The 26,427-nt window shown below is 37.5% G+C and overlaps 1 protein-coding gene across 3 annotated transcripts in view; it reads right to left on the minus strand.

The window, feature by feature from the left end:
* Nucleotides 1-9,155: 9,155 nt before the first annotated feature.
* SAMD9 (sterile alpha motif domain containing 9) overlaps nt 9,156-26,427 on the minus strand; it is a 34,227-nt gene continuing 16,955 nt past the window's right edge. For 2 of the 3 annotated variants that reach the window (XM_065938832.1, XM_065938831.1), the window contains 2 exons: nt 22,523-22,772; nt 9,156-15,328 (listed from right to left, as the gene is read on the minus strand). In XM_065938832.1, coding sequence (XP_065794904.1) covers nt 10,575-15,320 — 4,746 coding nt within the window. In that variant the 5' untranslated portion in view covers nt 15,321-15,328; nt 22,523-22,772 and the 3' untranslated portion in view covers nt 9,156-10,574. The remainder of the gene's footprint in view (nt 15,329-22,522; nt 22,773-26,427) is intronic. The other variant, XM_065938833.1, reaches the window with a different exon arrangement.

The raw sequence follows: 26,427 nt of genomic DNA on the forward strand, positions 1-26,427 counted from the left end.
TGAGCATATTTATGTGAGGCTATTTATAAGCTTTCTATTCTGTCCCATTGATCTTTGTATCTGTCTCTCTGTCATATAGCCTTGACCATTTTATGACTCGAAATCAGGTAAGTCACCTCCTCCCATTTAATTCCTTTAAAAGATTGCTTTAGCTATTCTTTTTTTGCCTTTCTATATAAATTTTATAATAATTTTGTCTATACAAAGAATCTTATTGAAATTTCAATAGGAATTTCACTAAAAATGTATCAGTTTGGGGAGAATGGATGCATTGAGTCTGCTAATCCTTTAACATGGTATGTCTCTCCTTTTAATCTTTGATCGCTTTCATTGGCATGCTGTAGTTTTCAATATAAGAGTTATGCACATGTTTTGTTAGACTTAAATTGAACTATTTCCCTTTTTTGAGTTATTATAAATAGTATTGATATTTTATTTTAGTGTTCATGTGTTTATTGTTCATATATAGAAAGAAAGTTTATTTTTGTACATTCATTTTGTCTACTGTGACCGTGCTGAATTCCCTTATTAATTCTAGGTGTTTTTTTTTTTTTTGGTAGATTCCTTAGGATTTTTTTATGTAGAAAATTACATAATTTTCAGTTTTTATTTCTTCCTTTCTGATCTGTATCTTTTAATTTCCTTTCTTGCTTTATTGCATTAGCTTGAGCTTCCAGTACAATGTTGAATAAAAGTGATAAGAGCAGATATTTTAGCCTACTTCTCATTCTTGGGGTAAAAAATTTAGTTTTTTTTACCATTAAGTATGATTTAATTGCATGGTTTTTTGTAGATGCTCTTTATTAAGTTAAGGAAGTCTCCCTCTATTCCTAGTTTTCTATGAGATTTATTTTTATCACAAATGAATGTTGAATATTGTCACATGATTTCTCTCTATAAGTTGATTTACTGTTTAATTTTCTATTTTAGCCTGTTAATATGGTAGTTAATTAATTTTTGAACATTGAATCACCCTCATATTTTGGTATAAATGCCACTTGCCATGGTATATAATCCTTTTATATGTGAATTCTGTTTGCTTATATTTGTTAAGAATCTTTTGTGTATATGTTCACGAGGGATATTGGTCTTTGTTTTTTTTTAGGTGAGGCACTCTGTCTGATTTTTGCATAAGGGTAATTCTAAATTTATAAAATCAATTAGGAGTGGTTCTTCTATTTTCTGGAAAAGATTGTATAGAAGTGGCATTAACACTGCTTTTCTTGTTTTGGTAGAGTTCTCCAAGTCTCTGAGCCTGGAGACTTCATTTTTGGGAATTTAAAAATTATATATTCAATTTCCTTAGGGGTTATAAGGTTATTCAGGCTTCCCTGGTGGCTCAGATGGTATAGAATCCACCTGTAATGTGGGAGACCTGGGTTTGATCCCTGGTTTGGGATTTTCCAGATCCCCTGGAAAAGGGAACAGCTATCAGTATTCTGGCCTTGACTGAGCTACTTTCACTTATAAGATTATTCAAATGATCTGTTTCACACCAGATAAGATATAGTAGTTTCTGCTTTTCTGAGAATTGGTCAACTTCATCTAAGTTGTAAAATTTATGTGTGTAGGGATGTTCATATGTGTGTGAAAGTTGCTCAGTCATGTCTGACTGTTTGCAACCCCATGAACTATAAAGTCCATGGAATTCTCCAGGCCAGAATACTGGAGTGGGTTGTTTTTCCCTTCTCCAGAGGAATCTTCCCAACTCAGGGATTGAACCCAGGTCTCCCACATAGTATTCCCTCTTTTTAATGTTTTCGGAGTCTGTAATGATACCCCTGTTCCTTGATATTGGTAATTCTTTTTTTTTTTTTCTTTGTCAGACTTACTAGTGGTTTGTCAATTTTCTTTTCTAATTACCAGCTTTTTACAGGTTTATTTTCTCTATATTTGTTCTGAATTCAATTTCACTGAATTCTTCTCTCATCATTGACTCTAGTATATATATATATATAGCTTGTCTTTGGGTTTATTCAGGTGAAGTTTGCTTGGCTTTTTGAATCTGTAGATTTATATATTTGCCAAATTTGGGAAGTTTGCAGCCATTATTTCTTCCAATAATTTCTTCAATCCCACCCTCTTTCTTCACTCCTATGATTACTATTAAATAAAATACAGATTTTTTTTTTTAAATGGACCCATGGTTCTTGAATCTCTCTGCAGTTTTTCAGATTGGTGATTTCTTTTACTCTATCTTCAAGTTTAGTAATTCTTTCCTCTGTTCCCTGAATTCTACTGAGTCAGTCCTTTGTGTTGTCTATTTTAATTATTGTGTTTTTAGTTCTAAAATTTCTATATTGTTCTTCTTACATCTTCTTTTTGTTTGTTAAATTTATTTATTTGCTAAAACTCTTTTTTCATTTGTTTCAAGTAACTTCACATGTCTTCAGTCAAGGATTTTTACCATAACTGTTTTAAAGTCTTTGTTAGAGAATTCAAATCTCTCTGTCATCTTGGTGTTGGCATCAATCAAGTGTATTGTTTCATTCCTTTTGAGGTCTCTTCTTTAATTCTTGGTATGATGCGTGACTTTTTTTTATTGCAACCTGGTCATTTGGGGTATTCTGTTGAGGTTCCAAATCTTATGTGAAGTTTCTGTTGTAATTGACTTTTTGTGATGCCACTCCATCAGGGAGAATGAGAGTGTGCTCTGGCCTGTTCCTCCCAGCCTCCCCACTCGCCTCCATTGACAGCGCAGCAGGGCATGACCAGTGAGTGAGGATGAGAGTTCCGGTTTCCCGTTTGGTGATGATAACACCCTGCATCACGTTGTTTCTTTCCATAGCTAGGTCCCTAGTTAGTTAACCTTCCACTGTCTACCTTTAAAAGCCATCTTTTGTATGTCTTTTGTAGTTAGTGAAAAGAATAAGGAAAAGTGTGTCTAATCCATCTTCATAAAAGCTGAAATCTATTTTTAGCTTTATCTGTAATTATGTTTCTTCTTTAATTATTTTATGATCAATCATGCCATAAGTCTGCATATTTTGTTAGGTTTTACAAAGAGCCAGTTTTTAGTTTATCCAGCTCTTCTGTTTTCTTCTTTTCTATATCATTAATTTCTGCTTTTATCTTTATTGTAATATACCTTAAAATTTTCTTTGAGATATTCTATTTTTTCATTTCATAAGTTTACACCCAGTTGATTAATTTTCATTATGTTTTATTATCTGGAATCAGTAATTAAGGCTATACATTCTTCTCCATGTAACACTTTTGCCGCATCTCACAAGTTTTAAAATGTAATGTTTTAATTTTTATTCAGTTGCAATTGCTTTAAAATTTACTTTTTTATTTTATTGTTAGCTTATAAGTATTCTGGTTTGTTTTTAAATTTCCAAGTATATAGGGGTGTTTTATTTAGTTATTTTTATGATCCACTTCTGACTTCCTTGCATTATAGTCCAAGAATATGCATCCCTTATGCTTATTGTTTGAAGTTGTTAAGACCTCTTCTCTGGACAATAAATACTACAGACTTAACCAATAGAAGCCCTAATTGCGATTTCACTGACAGTTGTGGCATCTTCCCCAGAGAAGATTAGAATGCTCTCAGGCACATGGTATGAGGTCATTGTTTTAGACAATGCCTTATGGTCCAGCCTGATCAGAAATGGACAGCAGTATACAGTCAATAGCTTTGCCTGAAGACTGCATAAATTCTTGGTCCCTCTGTCACGATATTAATGCACGTATCTGGACACCCTGCTGAACATCACTGTGATCCCGTACATTGATGGCATCATGTTAATCAAGTCAGATGAGCAGGCCAGCACATTAGAACACTTGGCAAGAAACAGGCGCCCTAGAGGATGGCAGATAAACACCCTGAAGACTTGGGGACTGGTCACATCGGTGTCTGAGTCTGTTTTCAGGAGACCATGAACTGCAACAGATTTTCTCATTAATTCTGAAGATCTTGAACTATTGATGTCATATTTAATGAGGCTGAAAGAACATGCTACTTTTCACTTGTCATTTTCTTATTGCTGATTCTGTGTTTGGATCCAGTGAAATCCTAAAGCCCCACTTCAGACTGCAGAATATAATACTGCATGAAACACACTAAATGAATGAGCAACCCATTTCTGTGAAATGGCTACTTTTCTCTATTTTATATGACCCCTGTTACCCTATATCTAGCTTCCCTGGTAGCTCAGTTGGTAATGAATCCGCCTGCAATGCAGGAGATCCTGGCTTGATTCCTGGGTCGGGAAGATCTGCTGGAGAAGGGAACGGCTACCCACTCCAGTATTCATGGGCTTCCCAGGTGGCTCAGCTGGTAAAGAATCTGCCTACAATGTGAGAGACCTGGGTTTGATGCCTGGGTTGGGAAGATCTCCTAGAGAAGGGAATGGCTACCCATTCCAGTATTCTGGCCTGGAGAATTCCACGGACTGTGTCGTCCATGGGGTCGCAAAGAGTTGGACTGACTGAGCGACTTTCAGCTTTACCCTACGTCTAGCCATTACCATGGACCAATGAATCAGAACTACGTGCAGACCAAGTTCTTTTATTGATTTGGTTTTTGGCTGCACTGGGTCTTTGAACTTTGCACAGGCTTTCTCTAGTTGCAGCGAGTGGGAGCTGCCTTCATTGTGGTGTGTGGGCTTCTCATTGTGGTAGTTTCTCTTATTGTGGAACACATAAGGCATGCAGCTTCAGTAGTTGCAGCAAATTGCAGCTTGTGGGATCTAGAGTATGGGATCAGTTGTGGTGCATGGGTTTAGCTGCTCTGAGGCATGTGGGAGCTTCCCGCGCCAGTGATCGAACCTGTGTCCCCTGCACTGGCAGGCGGATTCTTATCCACTGCACCACCAGGGAACTTCTCAACTTCTTTCTTATCCAATAAACTAGCTATAATGGCTTTTTGTTCCTGTATCATGATTTTGAATTAATGCTAAATTATTCTTAAACACTTAGCTCACTTGGAGCTTTCTATAGAGATATTTAAAGAGACATCTTCTTGTGTAGACATTCAGAAATCAGATTGTCTTAGTTTACCAAATGTAATCCATTTTTGTCTAGGACTTGGAACTACTTTAATTTTGTTTTATTTGAGCTTGGTGTTTGTGATAGCCGTGAAGATGCACTTTGCAGATCTCTAACTGTAGGGAGCTTAATGGACCAAGCACCTTTGCTGCTGGACTCTGAAATTTATTCCTGCATTTGCATCAAGGCAAATTCCATGGACCTTTCACAACCAGTGACTGATCAAAGCAAGGATACCAAGGCTGATTTCTGGAAGATCTGAGACTCCTGATGGCTGATTTTTGGTTTAAGGATAGTGACAGTCAGTTCTCCAGAGAAACAGAACTGATAGGATGTGTATATATGTGTATATATATAGGGGCTTCCCAGGCCTTCAGTGGTAGAGAATCTGCCTGCTAAGCAGGAGACGTGAGTTTGATCCCTGGGTTGGGAAGATCCCCTGGAGGAGGACATGGCAATTCACTCCAGTATCCTTGCCTGGAGAATCCCATGGACAGAGGAGCCTGGCGGGCTATAGTCCATGGGGTCACAAAGAGTAGGACAGGACTTAGTGACTAAACAACAACAACAATACAGAGAAAGATGTATACACACACACAATCCACACTCACACATAGCGTGTATGTGTGTGTGGTGTGTGTATGTTTTGTAGCTGGAGTTTGGAGGCACTCTCTAGAACTTCTTCCTTGGAAGACTTCAGTCCTTTTTCTCTTATGGCCTTCAGCTGATTGGATGAGGCTCACCCATATTATGGAGGAATAAACTGTTTCACTCACAATCTATGATTTAAATGCTAATATTATCTTAAAAATACCTTCACCACAACACCTAGGTGGTTGTTTGATATAACATGTGGGTGACCAAATATCTGGGTACTGTGGCCTAGCCAAGTGACAGAAAATAAATCACTAAAATACAGGCTTTAACTATATTTTCTACAAATAGGATGAGATGATGATAGCATTTAACTAAAGGGTAAATTTCTGGATTTTGAACTGAACAATTTTCTCCTTCCACTAATGAAAGGAAATACAATTTTTTTTAAAATTTACTTTAAATATATTCAGTGGAGACATAGGACTCTCAGGCTACACAGCCTGCCCTAGAATTAGAAACTAGTCTACAATGTTATGATGATGGTGTACATACATATTTAAGCTTTAAAAGTACAGAAAGGAACAGAGAATAACTGTATACATGCTTTAATTGGCGCTGGGCTTCTTGACAGTAGGAAAAGAGAAAGTGAAATATCTATACACATTTCAGTGCATAGGAGCTCTTTTTTAGTATTTTCCAAGTTTCCAACAGAAAGACTTTTGGAGGAGCAAGAAATATAAAAACAAGTGAGGAAATAAAGTAAAAATTTTTTAAGAGAAATAACTTAGTCCACTTAAAAAGTGATCTTCCCTTTGATGTTACTGAGATTTCTTTGCTAATCTACATTCCAAATAACCAGAAGCAGAATCCCATTAAGTTTCCAAAACTCATTTGTTCTGGCCACCATTTGTTTAAGAGAGTTGATTAATATTTCTTTCTGAATACTGAGTTGGGAAACTTTTTTCTCATTTTGGTGGGGAAGCTGTACCAGATGGCTTGTGGGATACTAGTTCCCCGACCAGGGATTGAAACCAGGCCCATGGCAGTGAAAGCTCTGAGTCTTAGACACTGAATCGCCAGGGAATTCCTGGGAAACTTGTATTACAATGACCTAATCAATGATTTTCAAGTTAAAAAAAAATATCTGATGCCTTCTTGGTCTAGGTTGACTCTGTCTGAATTGGGAGATAGAACAGGCAATTTAGAAACACCTTTCAGGGGATTCTGTTCAACTGCAACTGCTGGCTTATGGAATAGTAAATTATTAATATTTAAATCTAACATTCCAAATTTCTGTTTTTCAAGACCAAATTCCATGGACCTAAGGAAAATATAAAGCTAAATAGGTAAAGAGAATGATACATCAATGTACTTGTCAAATTTGTCCAGCATAATTCATCTATTTTTTTTAATTTGCAAAAAAGAAAAACACACATTTATTACTCTGCTGTTCCTTGGTGAAGTGGCCTGGATGCTGATGATGTTTTATAATTATTATTTTCAGCAAGATAATAAAGTGATCATGACCTTCTTGAGCTATAATGAAGGTCAATAATGAAGGTTGCTCAGTTGTGTCCGACTCTTTGAGACCCCATGGACTATAGCCTACCAGGCTCCTCCGTCCATGGGATTTTCCAGGCAAGACTACTGGAATGGGTTGCCATTTCCTTCTCCAGGAGATCTTCCTGACCCAGGGATTGAGCCTGGTCTCCACATTGTAGGCAAATGCTTTACCATCTGAGCCACCAGGGAAGTCCCTCTTGAGTTGTACGATCATCTAAATTCCAAAGCACTCACAAAATTGAGCAAACAAAGCCAGTACTTGCATACTAGGGAAAGGAAACATATTGCTGTTGGAAGCCACAGGCCAGGTCAAAAATAAATGTTTTATATCACATGGTAAAATAAAAGAGGGATTCTACCCCAAGACCACCTTGATAAAGATCCATAGTTACTGCAGCTGCAGGGAGAGTTCAGTCAAGGCAGCTCAGAATAAACAGCAGCCTAAAAAGCAAATATGTTAGCACATTATTTCAAACCCCACCCCACCTCATAGCCATCTGCTCTCCAGAGATGGTCTAGAAATTCTTGAAAGGGAGATATAAACTAGCAGGGCTGCCCGCCCTTCTCCCTTACAGATCCCAGAAAAGGGAGAGGCAGCAGCATGGGCCAGCCTGGGACTCGGGCTTTCTTAGGATGAACAAGTTAGGCATACAGAGTCCCCAAATAAAGCATAATTAGATTTATCTGTGAAAAACAGATTTTGTGAGATAAAATTGTTCTTAAATTTTAACTTTGGCCCTAAAATGACAGAACTCAGATACCAAAGTTAGATGATACACCAAGATGTGTATTTTCAAGGTAAATGTCCAAGAACCAATTAGACAACTGACCTACAATTAAGACATAAAAGAGTTGATAGCATGGAGCAGGGGTTGGCAACGTTTTCTGGAAAGAGCCAGATGGCTGTGCAAATATTTTAGGTTTCTGGGCTAGATGGGCTTGGTTGCAACTATTCAACTCTGTTGCAACACAAAAGCAGCCAAAGCCAGTATTTAAACAAGTGAGTGTGGCTGTGTTCCAATAAAACTTTATTTAAAAGTAAATGACAGGTTGGATTCGGCACACGAGCTGTAGTTTGTCCACTGCTGGCATTGAGGAAGAGAGGGTTTATGAAGAGGCTCTTTTGGTGAAAATTCTCCCAAGCACCATGAGAGTCTCATCCTGAGTCTGGGAGGTGGGGAGGAGGCTTCAAGAGGACCATGCGGCATGCTTGATGCATCCTCTTGACTATATGGGGCATGTTGTTCTCAAGACTGGACGTTAGATGCACTCTACCAATGGTAGGACAAACATCCGTAAGGGCTTCTCACGTACCTGCCTGAGCTGGTCTGAGTTCAAAAGGATCACCTGGGAAGGTGAGAGGACTCCAACAGAGACTATTCTCTGTGGAGTAGAACAAAACTTGGAACAGTATGGGAAGTGGCCCCAGAGAAATTATTGTGACTTGACCTTCTCATCTCTAAATTGAGACTGTGTTTGAACAGAGGATTATTTTATGCCAAGAGTGAGCCAATAAGTTATGAAGCTGAAATTTCATGCAGGAGCAAAGGAAAACCCTCCTCCAGTGAAAAAAAATTGAATGGGATTGTTGAGGCAAAAACAAACAGCATTTCTTGTTTGTTTTACAAATATTTTATAACAGAAAACTTCAAAAGCACAGTCCAAAGAGAAGAGCAGAGTCTGATGACCTCTCATGTCCTCATAATATAGCAGTTGTTAACTCTGGTTCAATCTTGTTGCAGCTATAATGTCCATCTACTCTCTTTTGTCCATCTCTGCATCCCATACACAGAATTACTTAGAAACATATCCAACATCTGTATTTCCTTTAAATTGGAAGTAAGATCAGAAGTTTGATTAGATTCAGGTTCATTTATTTGGTGAGACTGTCTCAGGGTTCTAGTGTGCACTCCTATAGTGCTTCCGGGACAGTAATGTCTGGGCCTCTCTCAGCAATGTTAATATTGATCAGCATTTAGGACAGTTTGACTCATCTATTATAGTTCTTTATCAGCTTTTTTTTTTTTTTAAAATCAGTTTTAGCAACCATTGACCATTTCCCAGATCCATAATTCTATTAGGGAAAATGACATTTTGATGACCTCTCATTGGTTGTGCATTGGTTATATGTATACTTGCTAGAACAATGGGATCCCCTGGATTGGGGACTCATAAGTCTTTTCACAAGAGTCCTTTTTATTCCTTAGCTTTGGAGTTTTGCTGTATTTTTGTTTGTTTGGAGGCCTATGAGCTTCTTAGCTATAGAAACAAAATTCACTTCTGCTCAATTGTCACCTACTTCATGAAAAGGAAACCTGCTTCTCCAACCTACTTTGGTAAGATCTGCATACTTCTATGGCTATAACCTTCAGAGAACTGGTTGGTGTTCTGCTCTGAAAGATCCTTCAGTGCCAAGTACAGAATACCTTTCCAGTCTGCCTGGTAAGATTAAATATTATTGTTGAGAGGTTTTCACCTTTTTTGTGAAATAGTTTTGCAGATATTGTAATATCTTAGTACCATAACCATTGTCTTTTGACTCTGAAAATTTTCACATTTAAGAAGAAAGTAGACAATCTTCCTCAATCCATGCCTTGGTTGGTTAACTGAGGGAATGCTGGGCTTCTGTGCAGCTGAATGATTACAATCACTGCTTCTCATTCCTTCCATGTTGTTGTTGTTTAGTCACTAAGTTGTGTCCTACTCTTCTGCGACCCCATGGAATGTAGCATGCCAGGTTCCTCTGTCCATGGGATTTCCCAGGAAAGAATATTGGAGTGGGTTGCCATTTCTTTCTCCAGGGGATCTTCCTGACCCAGGGACTGAATGCATGTCTCTTGTGTCCCTTGCTTGGCAGGCAGATTCTTTACCACTGAGCCACCTGGGAAGCCCAATTCCATCCGGCTCCTTCTCATTCTGCCCTCAGTGGCGCTGTCCAAGCCAAGGAAGACAGGAGATAGTTTTCACATCTCTCATTCCTTGCTTTCTCATCACAATCGATGTGGGACTTACAACATGCTTACGAGGAAATATAAATACTGAATGCACAGGGCCAAAAAAATAGAGGCTGTATCTATAAATTTGCCAACTTAAAGTATGGTGGAAGGAGAGGGTAGGACAAATTGAGAAAGTAGCAATGACATATATACACTATCATGAGTAAAGCAGTAAACCAGCGGGAAACTGTTGTGTAACACACGGAGTCCAGTTTGGTGCTCTGTGATCACCCAGATGGGTAAAATGGGCGGGGGGCAGGGAAGAGCCAGACTAAAAAGGGAAGGGATAATTATGGCTGATTCACAGAAGAGACCACCACAACACTGAAAAGCAGTTATCCTCCAAAAAAAAAATTAGTATACTTCTTGGGTCTAAAAAATTAAATGGCATTTTGTCCATATTCCTGGAGGGAGAAGGCCAAACTCTTAAATAATCTCAATGTCATAAGCAAGTGGGCCTCCAATGGAAAATCCCAGGTAAAAAGATACTTTTTCTATGCTTCTGCCACTTCTAAGTTGACCCAGAAAAGCAGGTGTGATGGGTATTGTGATTTTTTCCTTGATTCCATATTCTATGTATAAACAATTATTTCCAACTCGTCCCTTTAACCGAAGCAAAAGCTCTTGGACTTTTTTCTCCTTCCATACATCTCCACTCTGCCACAAGGAATTAATATCAGCTGTCTTTTCAAAACATTGATCAATTTTTCCTTTGTGAACAAGTCTGTTCATATTGTTACCTTTCCCAAGAAAGAAATAAGCAATTGGTTGCTTTATACGATACATATGCTTATACTGTCCCCGAAAAGAATTTTCCAGTGACCAAGCATACTTTTCCATTAGTCTAGAATCTTGATCTAGTTGTTGGTTTTCTGGCCAGAATAAGAGGGAAGCTAGGAAATAAGGTTCTGGATACCGACATGACATTCCTGCTTGTTGTAAGACTTCTCGAAGCTGTTCTTTCAGTTTTTTAATTGGCTTCACTATTTTGGAGGTCGGTTTAATACAGTAGAGTATGATGTTGGCCAGGATGAAATTTTGCTTTTCCTTTGGGGGGATTCTGACAGCGCATTGTTCAAAGAGAAAAGTATATTTGTTCATTATATCTTCCATGGTGTGTATGGCATCTTCTTGAGCTTTGATAAGATATTCCAAGAGTCCAGAAAACTTGTCTGCTTTTAAAACTTCCAGTCTTCTCCGATACAGCTCTACCTGGAGTGGCAAACTAAGCTTTGGGCCAAAATCTGTGTTCTGTAATTCCTCTGAGGGGCCAAATATATCTGCATACTTCTTAAAATACCCAGCCACCTTTCTCCGTGTTTTGGCCTCTTCATTTTGCTTAATATTGTTCCTAGGTTTTAGAAGGACGAAGTATTCATCAAAAAAATCAAAGGATTTTTTCAAAGAAAATTTCAAATTGGTTAGGTAAGAAATAAAGTTCTTGAGGACTAATTTAAATTCATTGTTTGGATCTCCAGGAATATCTTTACTTCCTGATATAAAGTTGATCATATCTCTTTTAGACAGTTCATTTTTATTGTCAAAAAAAGGAATGAACTGGAGAATGTGGATTGTGTAGAGCCCAACTTCTATCTCCCCTTGATAGCCAGCTATATTGTAAGTATCATACCGTCTTTTTGACTTCTGGTAAAACCTTTCCTTAACTTCATACTCTCTATCCTCACTTTGCTGTTGAGATTCCTTGAATGCATTTGAGGCATGTACTGCTAAATCCAGAAGCTCAGATAGCTCTTCAACAGAAATGCTCCTGTTTCTTTCATTATCTTCTATCCACCATCTTATTTTACTTTTGAAGACTTGACCCAGTGTATCTGAGATATAAGAATTGTCAGGTTCTATCTTTTTTGCTTGATTTGCCCATTGTAGAGCACTGTGAAAGTCCTTCTCTTTAATGTAGAAATGTCTTGCCAAGGCTTGGCAAATGAATGCATTTGGGTTGAACCGATGAATGCCTTCAAGTAATACAGTTTTAACTGCCACATTCCCTTCATCTCTATGTAATGCTTCAATGAACGGGGAAAACCAAGTTCCTAATTCACCTTCATTTTCATTGCGCTGTCTTGTGAGCAGCAACGTTTGCACATCTTCTAAAAATTTGCTTCTTCCTATTCCAGTATCATAGAACAAATTTTCTGTTAGCATATCCAGCATAATTTGACTCTTATCCAAGTCATAGCTTATCTTCAATTCTTCCAATGAACGAATGGCAATCAAAGGGTGAATAATGCGTACTCCACAGTAGTTCCCACATTCTACCACCTCTGTTTTTATTAGAATTGTAGAGTAGGTGCCCATTTTGTCCTCAAATTTTTCTGTTCCCCAGAAAGCTTTCTTGTTTGTGATTCCTAGGAACTTTTCACACTGTGATAATGAAATGGTGGTATCTGGCACGTGTGAGTTGAGAAGGGCCAGAAAGGAAAAAAGCTTTGCTTCCTTGGCGGAAATATTCTGTTCTTTCAGGATATTCCTGACCACATCTTCTATGTACTTTTTATTAAAGTTGGTTTTCATAATCATGAAGGAATAAAAATCTTGAAAGTTTTTATGCTGGTCTTCAATTTCTTTCAATTTAAGCTCAAAAGCTCTCTGTTCCTTGGGAGACAGTTGTTGTATTAGGGCAATACTGTCTGAGTTCTTTGCACTTTTTTCAGGATTCTGTGATCTCCTGCAATTTAGGATGATCACTAGAGGTGTCTCATATCGAATATACCTATTAGCTACAGCTGTGTGAATAGAAGCCTGCAGGAGATAGACATTATCCTGTTCTTCAAAGTCGTCGACAAGCAGCAATATAGGTAAGTATTCTTGATTATTTGTTGTCCCGTAGGTTATTAAATTAGTCACTTGTTCTCCAATTTCAGAAAAATCCACGGTCTTGTTTTTCAGCACGGCGCATCTGAATTTCTTCCTTAGTTCCCAGAGAATATGCATTGCCAGCGTAGTCCCACCACAGCCTGGGTGATGATACAGATGAATAATTTTGACACACGTCGACTTAGAAGAATCCACCCCTCTGTGAATCATTTCTTCAAGTTTTTCATATTTATCCCTTTTCACAAAAGGGGAAGAATAGTTTTCAGAAGAAAAGTAGAAATTCCACCATGTTACTTTGCCACCTCGATAAAAATCTTCCTCTTTCAATGCTTTGAATTCAAGTAATTTTTTTTTGTCCTTCTCTAAGATTGTATCTTCACATTCATTTTCACAGAGAATTTCCAGAGCAGTCATGATATCTTCTTCTTTTTTCAGAAGGACAGTAGATGAACCAACAGATGGTAAAAATCTCTTGGAAGATTGAGTCACAGATTTTAGCTTAAGAATAGTTCCATTTATCTCTTCAAGACTTAAAGAAGAAACACATTGGTTTGATAATTCATCTTGCTGTGTTGTTAATCTTGCTTCAAGTAGATCTTTCCATCCCTGACATATGCGTGAATTTACACAAATACACAATATATTTTCCATTCCTTTGAGATCTTGGTAGAAAGCACAGAAGGTCTCAATGAGGGGGTCTCTTGGGTCATCAACGGAGGAGAGTAATAGAAATACCACCAAAAACTTCCCTCTTGGCATTATGTCTTCTTGTGTAAGAAATGATATCAGTTTCCTGACTTCAGACGCTTTTTCTCTTTGCCAGGAACTTGCATCTAAGGGTTTATACTCTTCACTGTCAAGATCTAACCGGCCATTGCAGAAAATCCAGCTGAGTTGTTGATAAAGATTCAGACTAGCAATCTTCTCATTTGTGGTTTTCCCCTCCGCATACATACTTGGGAAGTGAAGATTTGCTACTCGGGTTTCTTTGTATGCTTTGACCACACCTTTGCTCTCAGATTCAGGATCAAACTCCAACACAGCAAACCATTTAATTTCCTTTAGGAAATCTAAGTGTTTGGTTTGTGTAGGATGGCATTTGTTTATTACAAGAATGTACCAGTCATAGTATGAATTATCTAACAAATCCCGATCTCCAGTCAACAATTTAACAAGCTTTGGCCCCTCGCTCTCTTTTTTAGTTATTTTTACTCTGCATTTCTCTTCTGCCTCTTTCCTAGATTCCGCCAGTTTTTTCAAATCTAACTTAAATGCTTTGAAATCTGCATTACTTTTCATGATGTCCTTAGAACTGGCCCCATCTCGCACAAAGACTGAGAATTTTGGACTTTGTTTCCATATTTTGTTGCTGTAATTTTGCATTTTAATCTGGAAATAATCAACTTCACATTCAGAATATTTTGGAACAACATCCACTTCAATAACAAATCTGTCAGATAGAGAAGTATTTGGCAGTAAAACTTCTACAAATCTTGGCTCTCGAATGCAGTTCTTTGCTTTTTGGACCTGATGGTCTTCAAAATATTGGCGGATCATCAGATTGAAGTGGTCAATGAGGGCTTCCTTGGTGATGGTGGTAAATTCCACGCCGACAATTGTTCCATGAGGTTTGTCCTTGACTCCAAAATGAATGGTGCCGTTAGTACGTGAGTTCATACAAGCAGAAGCAAATCGGAAAACCTCATTGCTAAATTTCATTTTAGCATCCTCTTCTGTGGCTGTTTCTGTGTTTGTGAAGGCTTTGAATTCATGTATTGGATCAATGAGATTGAGTGGTCCTGTTTCAGGCTGCAGTTTAAAATGCAATTTGTAACGATATGGATCACTGAATTCATCAAAAGGGTATGACATGCATGTCGGTTCTGTGGATGGCTGCTTTTTCTTTGTGTCCTCTATTTCATCTTCCATGAACTCATTTTTCAGTGACTTAGAACCTTTAGTAACTGTACTCACTGTAGAGTCATTAACCTTATCTGATTTCTTTTTATTCTTTTGTTTTGAATTCTCTCCATCTTTCTCCTGTGTTTTAGGAACACTTTTACTGCCTTTTCCACTCTTACATGTCTGGAAAGGATCTCCAGAGGATGTCTCCAGCAACTCTTTGAAGAGATGCTCTATTTGGATAGCTGGTCCAAATGTTATGCCCATAGCAACAAGGTGATCTTTAGTTAAGTACTTCAAATTTCTACCATTCACATCTTGTGCAATCAAAATTGCTCTGTGTTTTTGTTCAATTTTATGACTTTCTAACCACTGATTTACATCCTCTTTTGTCCAGTCATCTGTATTTTCTGGTAAGTTAAGTTGTGCTGCCATTCTGATACCTGTGTATAGAAAAAGAAAAATTCTTTTGTATTTTTATAAAGAAATTTAAAAAATAATCAGTTAATTTTTCAATTGACAATATGTGTGTGTCCTAGAAAATTGAAAATGGCACAAAAGGATATACACGCCCTCTAATGACCCTCTTGAGAGGAAATTACCATTATCAGTTTCTTCTATATCCTTCCAGAGAAATACTACCAAATATAAAAGAGTGAGCACTTTTTCCCATTCAATGGCAACATACCATGCACAATTCCCTTTGCCTTGCCTTATTCATTAACTGCATCTTGGGGATGCTTCTAGTCGAGAGAGAGAGAGAGAGAGAGAAGTTTCTTCCTCCTTAATGGTTATTTTCTATAATGTGTGTTAGCTCTATTGTTTAAATATTCAATTATGCTGTAGAAAATAAGAGAAACAAAAAAGGCTATATGAAACTAAAGAGAGATGGACATGTAAAATGAGAAGTATTTACAAAGAAAGGTATAGAAGCAAGTAGTTTGTGAAACATGTTATAATAGACATAGATTAAGTAAATAGCGCATGTGAGTGTTAAACATAGTTAGGAAGAGATTGAAAGGCCAAATAGATATTAAATATTCATGAGGCACTCTTGAAGCACTTTATATGTTTAAAATTTTAATTGGGTCACCTACTGTTGACACCCATTCTGATCTCTAGTGTCCTGTAATTAAGAAACATAAACAAAATCCTGAGTAGCTTATAAGGCTAGTTGATGAGTTAGAGCTGCAGTCAGGCATACATGCCCCTCTGCATATCTCTGATTGAAGCAAGTGGACTTCACTGACACAAGGTATCTTGTATTTGGTGATTTCCCTTGGAAAGACCTTTTAATTGATTCAATAAAGATGTGCCTCAAATACCTTAGATTGATCTGTGAGTCATTCAGTTTCATGACTTCTGGGATAGCTTGCTGGGTAGTGAATTTAGAGGCTACTATTACATTCATGTAAATTTTCATATAATATTTGGTAATAGTTGATTCCTGGGCAGTAACAAATGGCAAGCTACTATTTGGAAAATCATTGGCAATCTGGGTTCTAGATATATAGCAATGGTTAGGGATAAAAAACAATAGAAAAAAATAGTTGTAAGTACAACCCCAAATGGCTCAAAAATGTGAGCTTTAAGTACAGCTTAAATAGTCAGCTTTAAGTACAATCCAAAAATTGCTCCAAAAATGTGAGCCATTCCTATAAAATCACTATGGGAGAATAAAATCAACAAAGAAGAAAAGCCTGGGGGATATGGAAAATAGACTATATAGGTACACTTCCATGAAATAATTAATACACAGGAATACTGCCTACAAGAGGCAGATAAAAACTCAGGTTAGGATTTACTTCCCCTTCCAGACATAAAGCTGCTAGACCAATGGCCCAAGGTTAAAGCTATTATTCTCTGGTTAGTAATTCCTGTATTCATATTAAGTGAATAAAAGATATAGCTTATCTTTTGCTATATCAACACAAAAACTGGCAAAGATATGCACAATTGATGGAAATTCTTATAATACTATGACAAAATCAGAAACCACAGAGATGTAATGCCTTCTAAAAAAGTTTAATTAGGTGAAGTCTCTTTCAGTAATTTGGCCTGTAGATACTAAGTAGCTCAAATTTAAAATAAGCTGGTGAAAGAGAGAAAGAAAAGAGGTGGGGAATTGTTTTAAGTGTACTAACTTTTAAAGTAAGCCCTTTTGTGGGACTATATCAAACTCAAAAACTAGGCATCAAAGGACACAATGAATAGAATGAAAAGGTGACTTATGGAATGGGAGAAAATATCTGTAAAGCATAGATCTGATGAGGGGTTAATCTGGAATATGTTAAAAAACATCTCCTACAACTCAACAACAACAAAACGAATAACCCAATTAAAAGTGAACAAAGGACTTAAACATTTCTCCAAAGACAATGTACCAGTGACCAACAAGCACATGAAAAGACGTTCAACATCACTAATTGTTAGAGAAATACAAACCTAAAACACAATGTGATTCATTTCACATCTACTATGATGCTGCTGCTGCTAAGGCGCTTCAGTCGTGTCCGACTCTGTGCGGCCCTATTATGATGACTACTATTAAAAACCTCCAGAAAAATAACAAGAATTAGTGAGGACAACGTGGAGAAATTAAAGGAAATTTTGTGCACTACTGGTGGGAATATGGAAAGATGCAACCTACACAACCTACCTTAAGAGAATGGTGAAAGGAAGTTCTCTAAACAGAAAGAAAATAATAAGAGAAGGAAATTGGGTGCGTTAGGAAGGAAAAAGGAACACAGTAAGCAAAAACATTGGTAAATATAATAAACTTCTCTTTGGTTTTTAAAACTTATGTTTGACTTTTAAACCACTGTCTGATATGGTTCTAAATGTATTTAGTGAAAATATTTAACAGCATTATACATGACAGGGTAAGGGGATATGAAGATTTCTATGCTTCACTCAAACTGGTAAAAAAAAAAAAACCCACTATTGAACTATCACAAGTTATGTATACATAATGTAACATCTATAGAAACCAATAAAAAAATTATACCAAGATTCCTTCACACATGCAAATTTGACAACTGAAATGAAATGGAACAATTCCTCAAAAAACAAACTTCTGCAGTCCATTTAATATGAAACAGATTACTTGAATGGTCCCATAACAATTTTAACGATCTCCCTACAAAGAAAAATTTCCAGGTCTAGACAGATTCACTGAAGAAGTCTACCAAACATTTAAAGAATTAACATTGATTTTATATAATCTCTTCTAGAACACAGTAAAAGAGGGAATTCTTCTCAATTCATTTTATGAAGCTGGTATTACCCTACTAGCCAAGCCTCTGCAAACCCAGCCTTGAGGTGAGCTTCAGTGAACCAAGACTCCTGCCTCACCCTAGTAACAAGACAGTTACCGGAGACCCCAGGCTCAAAGTAGTCTCCTGCAGAATCAGGTTCCTGCCTTACTCCAGGAGTGGGCCTGCTTCTATGAACCTAGGCTCTCTGTTTGCCCAGGTGCTGGGCTGGGTTTCATGGACACAGACTCCAGACTGGTTCCTTTGGAGTCAGGCTCCTGGCCTACCCCAGATTCCCGACTGGCTTCTGAGGACCCAGGCACATGGCCAGCCCCAGTGTCAGGCTGTACCTCATGGACCCAACCTTCAGGTCAGTATCAGCAGCCCCAGGCTATAGGCCAAATTCTGTTGTATCAGTCCACCACCAGGACTTCAGGGGCCAGGGTTACCCCATGGACCCAAATGCCAGCCCACCCTTATAAACCTAAGCACTAGTCCAGCCCAGTCACTGACCCAGGCACCAGGCCTGCCCACTTGAGGACTCCAGCATCAAGCTCATCTTCAGAATCTACCAGACAATTCACCTACAATCTCTGGACAAGGTGACTGGAGAAGGCCTTTTCCTGCCTAAGCCCAATGTGTGAAGACTGGAAGAGGTACCTGCTTCTTTAAATGTGTAGACAACAATGCAAGGCCACAAGAATTATGAATAATCAATGAAACATGACACCATCAAAGGAAACTAATAAAGCTCTAATAAATGACCCTAAAGAAATTAAAGTCAGTGAACTACCTGATAAATACTTTCAAATAATCTTCAAACAAAATACTGTGAACTACAATAAAATACAGACAAAATTAGTAAAACAATGAATGAACAAAATGAGAGGTTCAACAAAGAAACAGGAACCATTGAAAACAAACAGAAATCCTAGCATTGCAGAACACAATGATTAAATTGAAGAATTCAATAGAAAGCTTCAATAGCAGACTCATCCAAGCGAAAGAATCAGTGAACTTGTGAAGACAATACATTTGAAATTCTCCAGTCAGAGAAGCAAAAAAGAAAAAGAAAAAAGAATGAGAAAGAGTGAAAAAAAGGCCTAGGTGCATTATTGGATACCATAAAATGTAACAATCCATTCATTGTTGGAATCCTAAGAAAAGAGAGGAAGAAAAAGGCAGACAGTTTATTTAAAGAAATCATGGCTGATATGACCCAGCAATCCCTCTGCTGGGCATACACACCGAGGAAACCAGAATTGAAAGAGACACATGTACCCCAATGTTCACTGCAGCAGTGTTTACAATTAGCTAGGACATGGAAGCAACCTAGATGTCCACTGGCAGATGAATGGATAAGAAACTTGTGGTACATGTACACAATGAAATATTACTCAACTATAGAAAAGAACGCATTTGAGTCAGTTCTAATGAGGTGGATGAAACTGGAGCCTATTTTACAGAGTGAAGTAAGTCAGAAAAACACTAATATACTATATTAATGCATATATATGGAATTTAGAGAGATGGTAATGACAACCCTATATGCAAGACAGCAACAGAGACACAGATATAAAGAACAGACTTCTGGACTCTGTGGGAGAAAGCGAGGGTGTGATGACTTGAGAGAATAGCATTGAAACATGTATATTACCATATGTGAAATAGATGACCAGTCCAAGTTCAACGCATGAAACAGGGCAATCAAAGCTGATGCACTGGGATGACCCAGAGGGATGGGGTGGGAGGGGGGTTCGGGACAGGGGACACATGTGCACCCGTGTCTGATTCATGTCAATGTCTGGCAAGAACCACCACAATATTGTAAAGTAATTAGCCTCCAATTAAAATTAAAAAAAAAAAAAAAAGTCATGTCCATGAACTTCCCAGTTGTTGGAGGGTGGGGTGGCGGGTGGGTAGAGATTTGGACATTGAAGTTCCTGAAGCTCATAGATTTCCCCAAGAGTTTTGATATAGAAAGATCTTCTCTAAAACACATAGTAAGACTAAAATCAAAGACAAAGAATTTTAAATGCAGCAAGAGAAAAAAAATCCCACATACACGGGAACCTGCATAAGACTATCAACAGATTTCTCAGCAGAAATCTTACAGGCCAGTAGAGAGTGGGATGACATATTCAAAGTGCCAAACGACAAGCGTTAACCATGAATACTTAAGAAACTTTCAAGTTGTCCAGAAATGGAGGAGAGATAAGGACTTTCCCAGACCAAAACAAAAACTGTAGAGTTATTCACCACTAAACATATCTTACAAGAAATGCTAAAGAGAGGTCTTTGAGTTGTAACAAAATATGCTGACAAATGAAAAGAATATGAAAGTATGACACTGTAATGGTGAAAATATAGTAAAATCCAGAACACTCTAATACTGTAATGGTGGTAGATAAATCACTTTTAACTCTGATATAAAAGTAAAAGACAAAAGTACTAAAAATAGCTGTGAGTAAAATAACATGTTAATAGATATGATATGAATAAAAGATGTAAACTGTGACATTAATAACAAAATGTGGAGGAAGAAGTTAAGTTAAAGTGTAGAGGTTTTGTATGTGGGTGAAGTTAAGTTGTTATAAACTTAAAATAGACTATTATATCTATAGGATGAATAATGTAAAGCTTCATGATTACTACAAGTAAAAAACCTGTAGTAGATATACAAAGGGCTTCCCAGGTGGTGCTAGTGGTAAAGAACCTGTCTGCCAATGCAGGAGACTTAAGAGACCTGGGTTCGATCCCTGGGTCAGGAAGATCCCCTGGCGGGGAGCATGGCAACCCACTCCAGTATTCTTGCCTGGAGAATCCCGTGGACAGGGGAACCTGGCGGGCTACAGTGCATAGGGCTGCAGAGCTGCACATGACTGAAGTAACTTAGGACACAAGCATGCACAGATATACAAAACATAAAAAAAAAAGAGTCAAAGCATACCTTTACAAAAAGTCATCAAATCACAAAGGAAGACAGCAAGAGAGGAAGAAACAAAGGAATTACAAAACAGCCAGAAAACAGCAAACAAAACGGCAATAGCAAATCCTGTGTGCGTGTGCGCTCAGTCACTCAGTTGTGTCTGACTCTTCGCAACCCCATGGACTGTAGACCACTAGGCTCCTCTGTCCCTGAAATAGTCCAGGCAAGAATATTGGAGTGGGTTACCATTTCCTGCTCCAGGAGATCTTCCTGACCCTGGGATCAAATCCATGTCTCTTGCATCTCCTGAAGAGAGATCCTTTACCTCTTTACCTATCAATAATTACTTTAAATAGAAAAGAATTAAATTATCCAATCAAAAGATATAGTGTGTCTGAATGGATTAAAAACAGATCCAACAGTGATATGCTGTCTTTTCAAGAGACTCATTTTAGACTTAAGGACATACATGCACTGAAAATAAAGGGATGGAAAGATATATTCCATGCAAATAGCAACGAGAAGAAGGCAGGAGTGGTAGTAATTAGACAAGATAGACTTTAAGTCAAAACGGCCAAAAGAGACAAAGAAGGTTAGTATATAATGATAAAGTGGTCAATTCATCAAGATGATAATATATAATGCACCAAAATTTAGGTACTTCAGTGTACCTAAAAATAAAACAAGTATTAGTAAAACTACATGGGAGAAATAGACATATGTAATAATAGTAGATGACTTCAATATCCCAGTTTTAACAATGGACAGATCATTCAGACAAAATATCTATAAGGAAACAGCATACCTAAAAAACACTATAGGTCAAATGGATCTAACAGACATATTCAGTACATTCCATCCAAGAGCAACAGCGTACACATTCTTTCAACATACACATGGAACATTTTCCAGGATAGATCTTATATTAGTTCACAAAAGAAGTCTTAACAAATTTAAGAAGTCCACATCAAGTATCTTTTCTGACCACAGTGATATGAAACTAGAAATCAATAATAGAAGGAAAGTTGGATAATTCATAAATATGTGGAAGTTAAATAACATACTTCTGACCAAACATTTGATCAAAGAAGTCAAAAGGGATATCAACAAATATCTTGAGACAAATAAAAGTGGAAGTACACCAAAACTTATGAGATGCAGCACAAACAGTTGTAAGAGAGTAGTTAATAGTGACAAAGGCCTACATTATGAAAGGTCTCAAATAAGCAGTCCAATGCTATACCTTAAGAACAAACTCAACCTAAAGTTCACAGAAGGAATGAAATAATAAAATCAGAGGAATAAGTGAAATAGAAACTAGAAGAACCATGGAAAAGGTCATATTTTCCCACTGCCAGACCCCTGAACTGGAGGACTGATGTGGGGCTCAGAATCTCACTCCCATTGAGAAAACCTCTGTAATATAATTATTTTCTTATCCGTGGGTCACCCACCTTGAGGGGGCGGGAATAGGCTTTAGCTGTTGTTATGTCTTTAGTTGTAGAGGATCTTTTCTAGTAGGTTTCAGTGTTTTTCAATGATGGTTGTTCTGCAGATAATTCTTCAGATAGTGATTTGGGTGTGTTCAGGAGGTGAGCTTAGGGTCCTTCTATTCCACCATATTCAAAGAAGATCTTTGCATCAATACCAAGTTTCTTAAAAATAGTTTGTATCTCGAAGCAGCAGGGCATGAAGGAAATAACACTGCAAAGAGAAAAGACCAGCCAAATCAGTGACTGAGGCATCAATCTTGCCTTGCTACTGGGAGCTATTGTTTTGTAACATAAACAAAATTGACAAACCTTGAGCTAGACTAAGAAACAAGTAGAGCAAGTTCAAATATATAAAATTACAAATGAAAGAGAGATGTTACAACTGATATCACAGAAACGCAAGGTATATTAAGAGACTACTGTGAACATTTATATGCCCCAAATTGGACAATGTAGAAGAAATAAATAAATTCTTAGAAACATACAAACCATCAAGACTGAATCATGAGTAAAGAATCTGAACAGACCAATGAGTGAGGAGTTTGAATCAGTAACTGAAACCTCCCAGACCAATAATGAGTAAGCAGTTTGGATTAGTAATTAAAACCTCGCAAAGAAGGAAAAAATCTCAAATCTCATGGCTTTACCAGTGAATTCTGCCAAATATTTAAAGAAGAATTAATTCTTCTTAAATTCTTCCAAAAAATAGAAAAGGAGGGAACAGCTATATAAGTACATTTTATGAGGCCAGCATAAAGATGATACCAAGGTCAGTTAAAGGACAGTACAAGAAAAAGGAAGTTACACACCAATATCGCCGATGAACATAAATGTAAGAATCATCAACAAAATACAAGCAAATGAAGTTCAACAGAACATTATAAGCATTATAAAGATCATATACCATAATCAAATGGGATTTATCTCTGGGATGCAAGAATGTTTCAAGATATGCAAACCAATAAATGCAACATACCACATTAAAAGAATAAAGGATAAAAATAATATGATCATCTCAATAGATCTAGAAAGAGTATTTGATGAAATTCTTTACTTGTATTATATGATAAAAATTCAACAAATTAGGTATTAAAGCGTTCAGTTCAGTTCAGTTCAGTCGCCCAGTCGTGTCTTGACTCTTTGCGACCCCGTGAGTGAATTGCAGCACGCCAGGCCTCCCTGTCCAACACTAACTCCTGGGGTTCACTCAAACTCATGCCCATCGAGTTGGTGATGCCATCCAGCCATTTCATCCTCTGTCGTCCCCTTCTCCTCCTGCCCCCAATCCCTCCCAGCATCAGGGTCATTTCCAATGAGTCAACTCTTCACATGAGGTGGCCAAAGTATTGGAGTTTCAGCTTCAACATCAGTCCTTCCAATGAACACCCAGGACTGATCTCCTTTAGGATGGACTGGTTGGCTCTCCTTGCAGTCCAAGGGACTCTCAAGAGTCTTCTCCCACACCAAAGCTCAAAAGCATCAATTTTTCGGCGCTCAGCTTTCCTCACAGTTCAACTCTCACATCCATACATGACCACTGGAAAAATCATAGCCTTGACCAGACGGACCTTTGTTGGCAAAGTAATGTCTCTGCTTTTTAATATGCTATCTAGGTTGGTCATAAATTTCCTTCCAAGGAGCACGCGTCTTTTAATTTCATGGCTGCAGTCACCATCTGCAGTGATTTTGGAGCCCCAAAAATAAAGTCTGAAACTGTTTCCACATTGAAGCTCTAGGGTTACCTAAAATCAATAAAGGCCATATATGACAAGCTCATAACTAACATCATACTCAGTAGTGAAAAACTGAATGCTTTTCCTCTAAGATAAAGACAAGAATTCTCACTCCATGCACTTTCCTTCTATATAAAACTAAAAGTCCTAGCCAGAGCAATTAGCAGAAAAACAAATAAAGGCCTCCAAACAGGAAAAGGTAGAAGCAAAATTGTTTCTGTTTGCAATGATGTTATACACATAAAACCTTGTGTGTGTGCTTCGTCATTCAGTTGCGACCCCATGGACTATAGGCCACCAGGCTCCTTTGTCTGTGGGGATTCTCCAAGCAAGAATAATGGAGTGGGTTGCCATGCTCTCCTCTAGGGGATCTTCCTAACCCAGTGATCGGACCCAGGCCTCCTGCATTGCAGACGGATTCTTTACCATCTAAATCTCCAGGGAAGCCCATAAAACCTTAGAAACCACCACCAAAAAAAAAAAAAAAAAAAAGAGAAAACCTTTAGAACAAAAAAAAAAAAAAACAAATTAGGAAAAGGTACAGGATACAAAATCAATATTAAAAAGCTGCATTTCTATATCCTAACAGTAAACCATCTGAAAAAAATTAAAATGAGCTCACTTACAGTAGCATAAAAATTACTCAGGGATACATTTGAAGAAGGAGGTGAAAGATCCCTACACTGAACACTATGAAACATAGAAACTGAAGAAGACACAAATAAATGAAAGGTATCCTGTGTTATGAATTAGAAGAATATTATTAAAATGTTTATGCTCTCCAAATCAATTAGAGATTCAATGCAATAGTTATAAAAATTCCAATGAAATTTTTCACAAAAATAGAAAAAAAAAAAGCCTAAAATTCATTTGGAACTACAAAAGACCCATGAAAAAGTGATCTTGAGTAGAAAACACAAACTGATTAAAGACTTAACTCTAAGACCCGAAACTAAAAAACTATATATGAAAATAGAGGAAAATCTTCTTGACATTAGTCTGAGCAACAAGCTTTGGCTATGACCCCAAAAACACAAACAATAAAAGAAGACACAGACAAATGGGATTGAATCAATCTAAAAAACTTCTGCACAGCAAAAGGAACAATCCACAGAATTAAAAGGCACCCTATGTAATGAGAGAAAGTACTGGCAAACCATATCTCAGTTCAGTTCAGTTTAGTTCAGTCTCTCAGTCGTGTCCAGCTCTTTGCGACCCCATGGACTGCAGCACTTCAGGCTTCCCTGTCCATCACCAACTCCTGGAGTTTACTCAAACTCATGTCCATTGAGTTGGTGATGTCATCCAACCATCTCATTCTTTGTTGCCCCCTTCTCCTCTAAAATAAATAAGGAACTCAAACTACTCAATAGCAAGAAAAAAATCTTATTTGAAAAATAAACAAAGGACCCAAACAGACATTTCTCAAATGAAGACACACAAATGGCCAACAGATATAGGAAAAAAGTGTTTAACATCACTAATCATCAGGGAAATACAAATCGAAATCAAAATGAGGTAACCTCTCACACTTGTTAGATGGCTATTATTCAAAATAAAACTGATAATGAAAGCTGGTGAGGATGTGGAGAAAATACATTGCTAGTACATTGCTAGTGGGGATGTAAACTGGTACAACCATTATGGAAAACAGTATGGAGATTCCTCAAAAAATTAACAACAGAATTACTCTGTGACCCAGCAGTCTCATTTCTGACTATATATCAGAAAGAAATGAGATAAGTATTTTGAAGAGACAGTTGCACTCCCACATGCATTGTAGCAGATAAACATATTTACACTAGCTATGAGAAAGAAGGAAATCCTTTTATTTGTGACAATATAGGTGAAACTGAAGGACATTATGCTAAGTGAAATAAGCCAGAGAGAGAAAGACAATTACTGTATGAACTCACTTATATGTGGAATCTAAGAAAACCACCACTTCCCCTTTAAAGCTGAACTCAGAGAACAGAGGTTACAAGGTGCTGGAGTGGGGAAGGGGGATGGGCAAATTGAAAGCGAGGGGAAAGAAAACCACATTCTGCACAGATTGAAAGGAGAAAAGCTGGAGTAGCAACACTTTTATCAGACAAAATATATTTTAAAAGAAAGACTACAACAAATGACAGA

The sequence above is a fragment of the Muntiacus reevesi genome, chromosome 6 (genome assembly GCF_963930625.1).
Source record: "Muntiacus reevesi chromosome 6, mMunRee1.1, whole genome shotgun sequence".
Classification (NCBI taxonomy): Eukaryota; Metazoa; Chordata; class Mammalia; order Artiodactyla; family Cervidae; genus Muntiacus; species Muntiacus reevesi.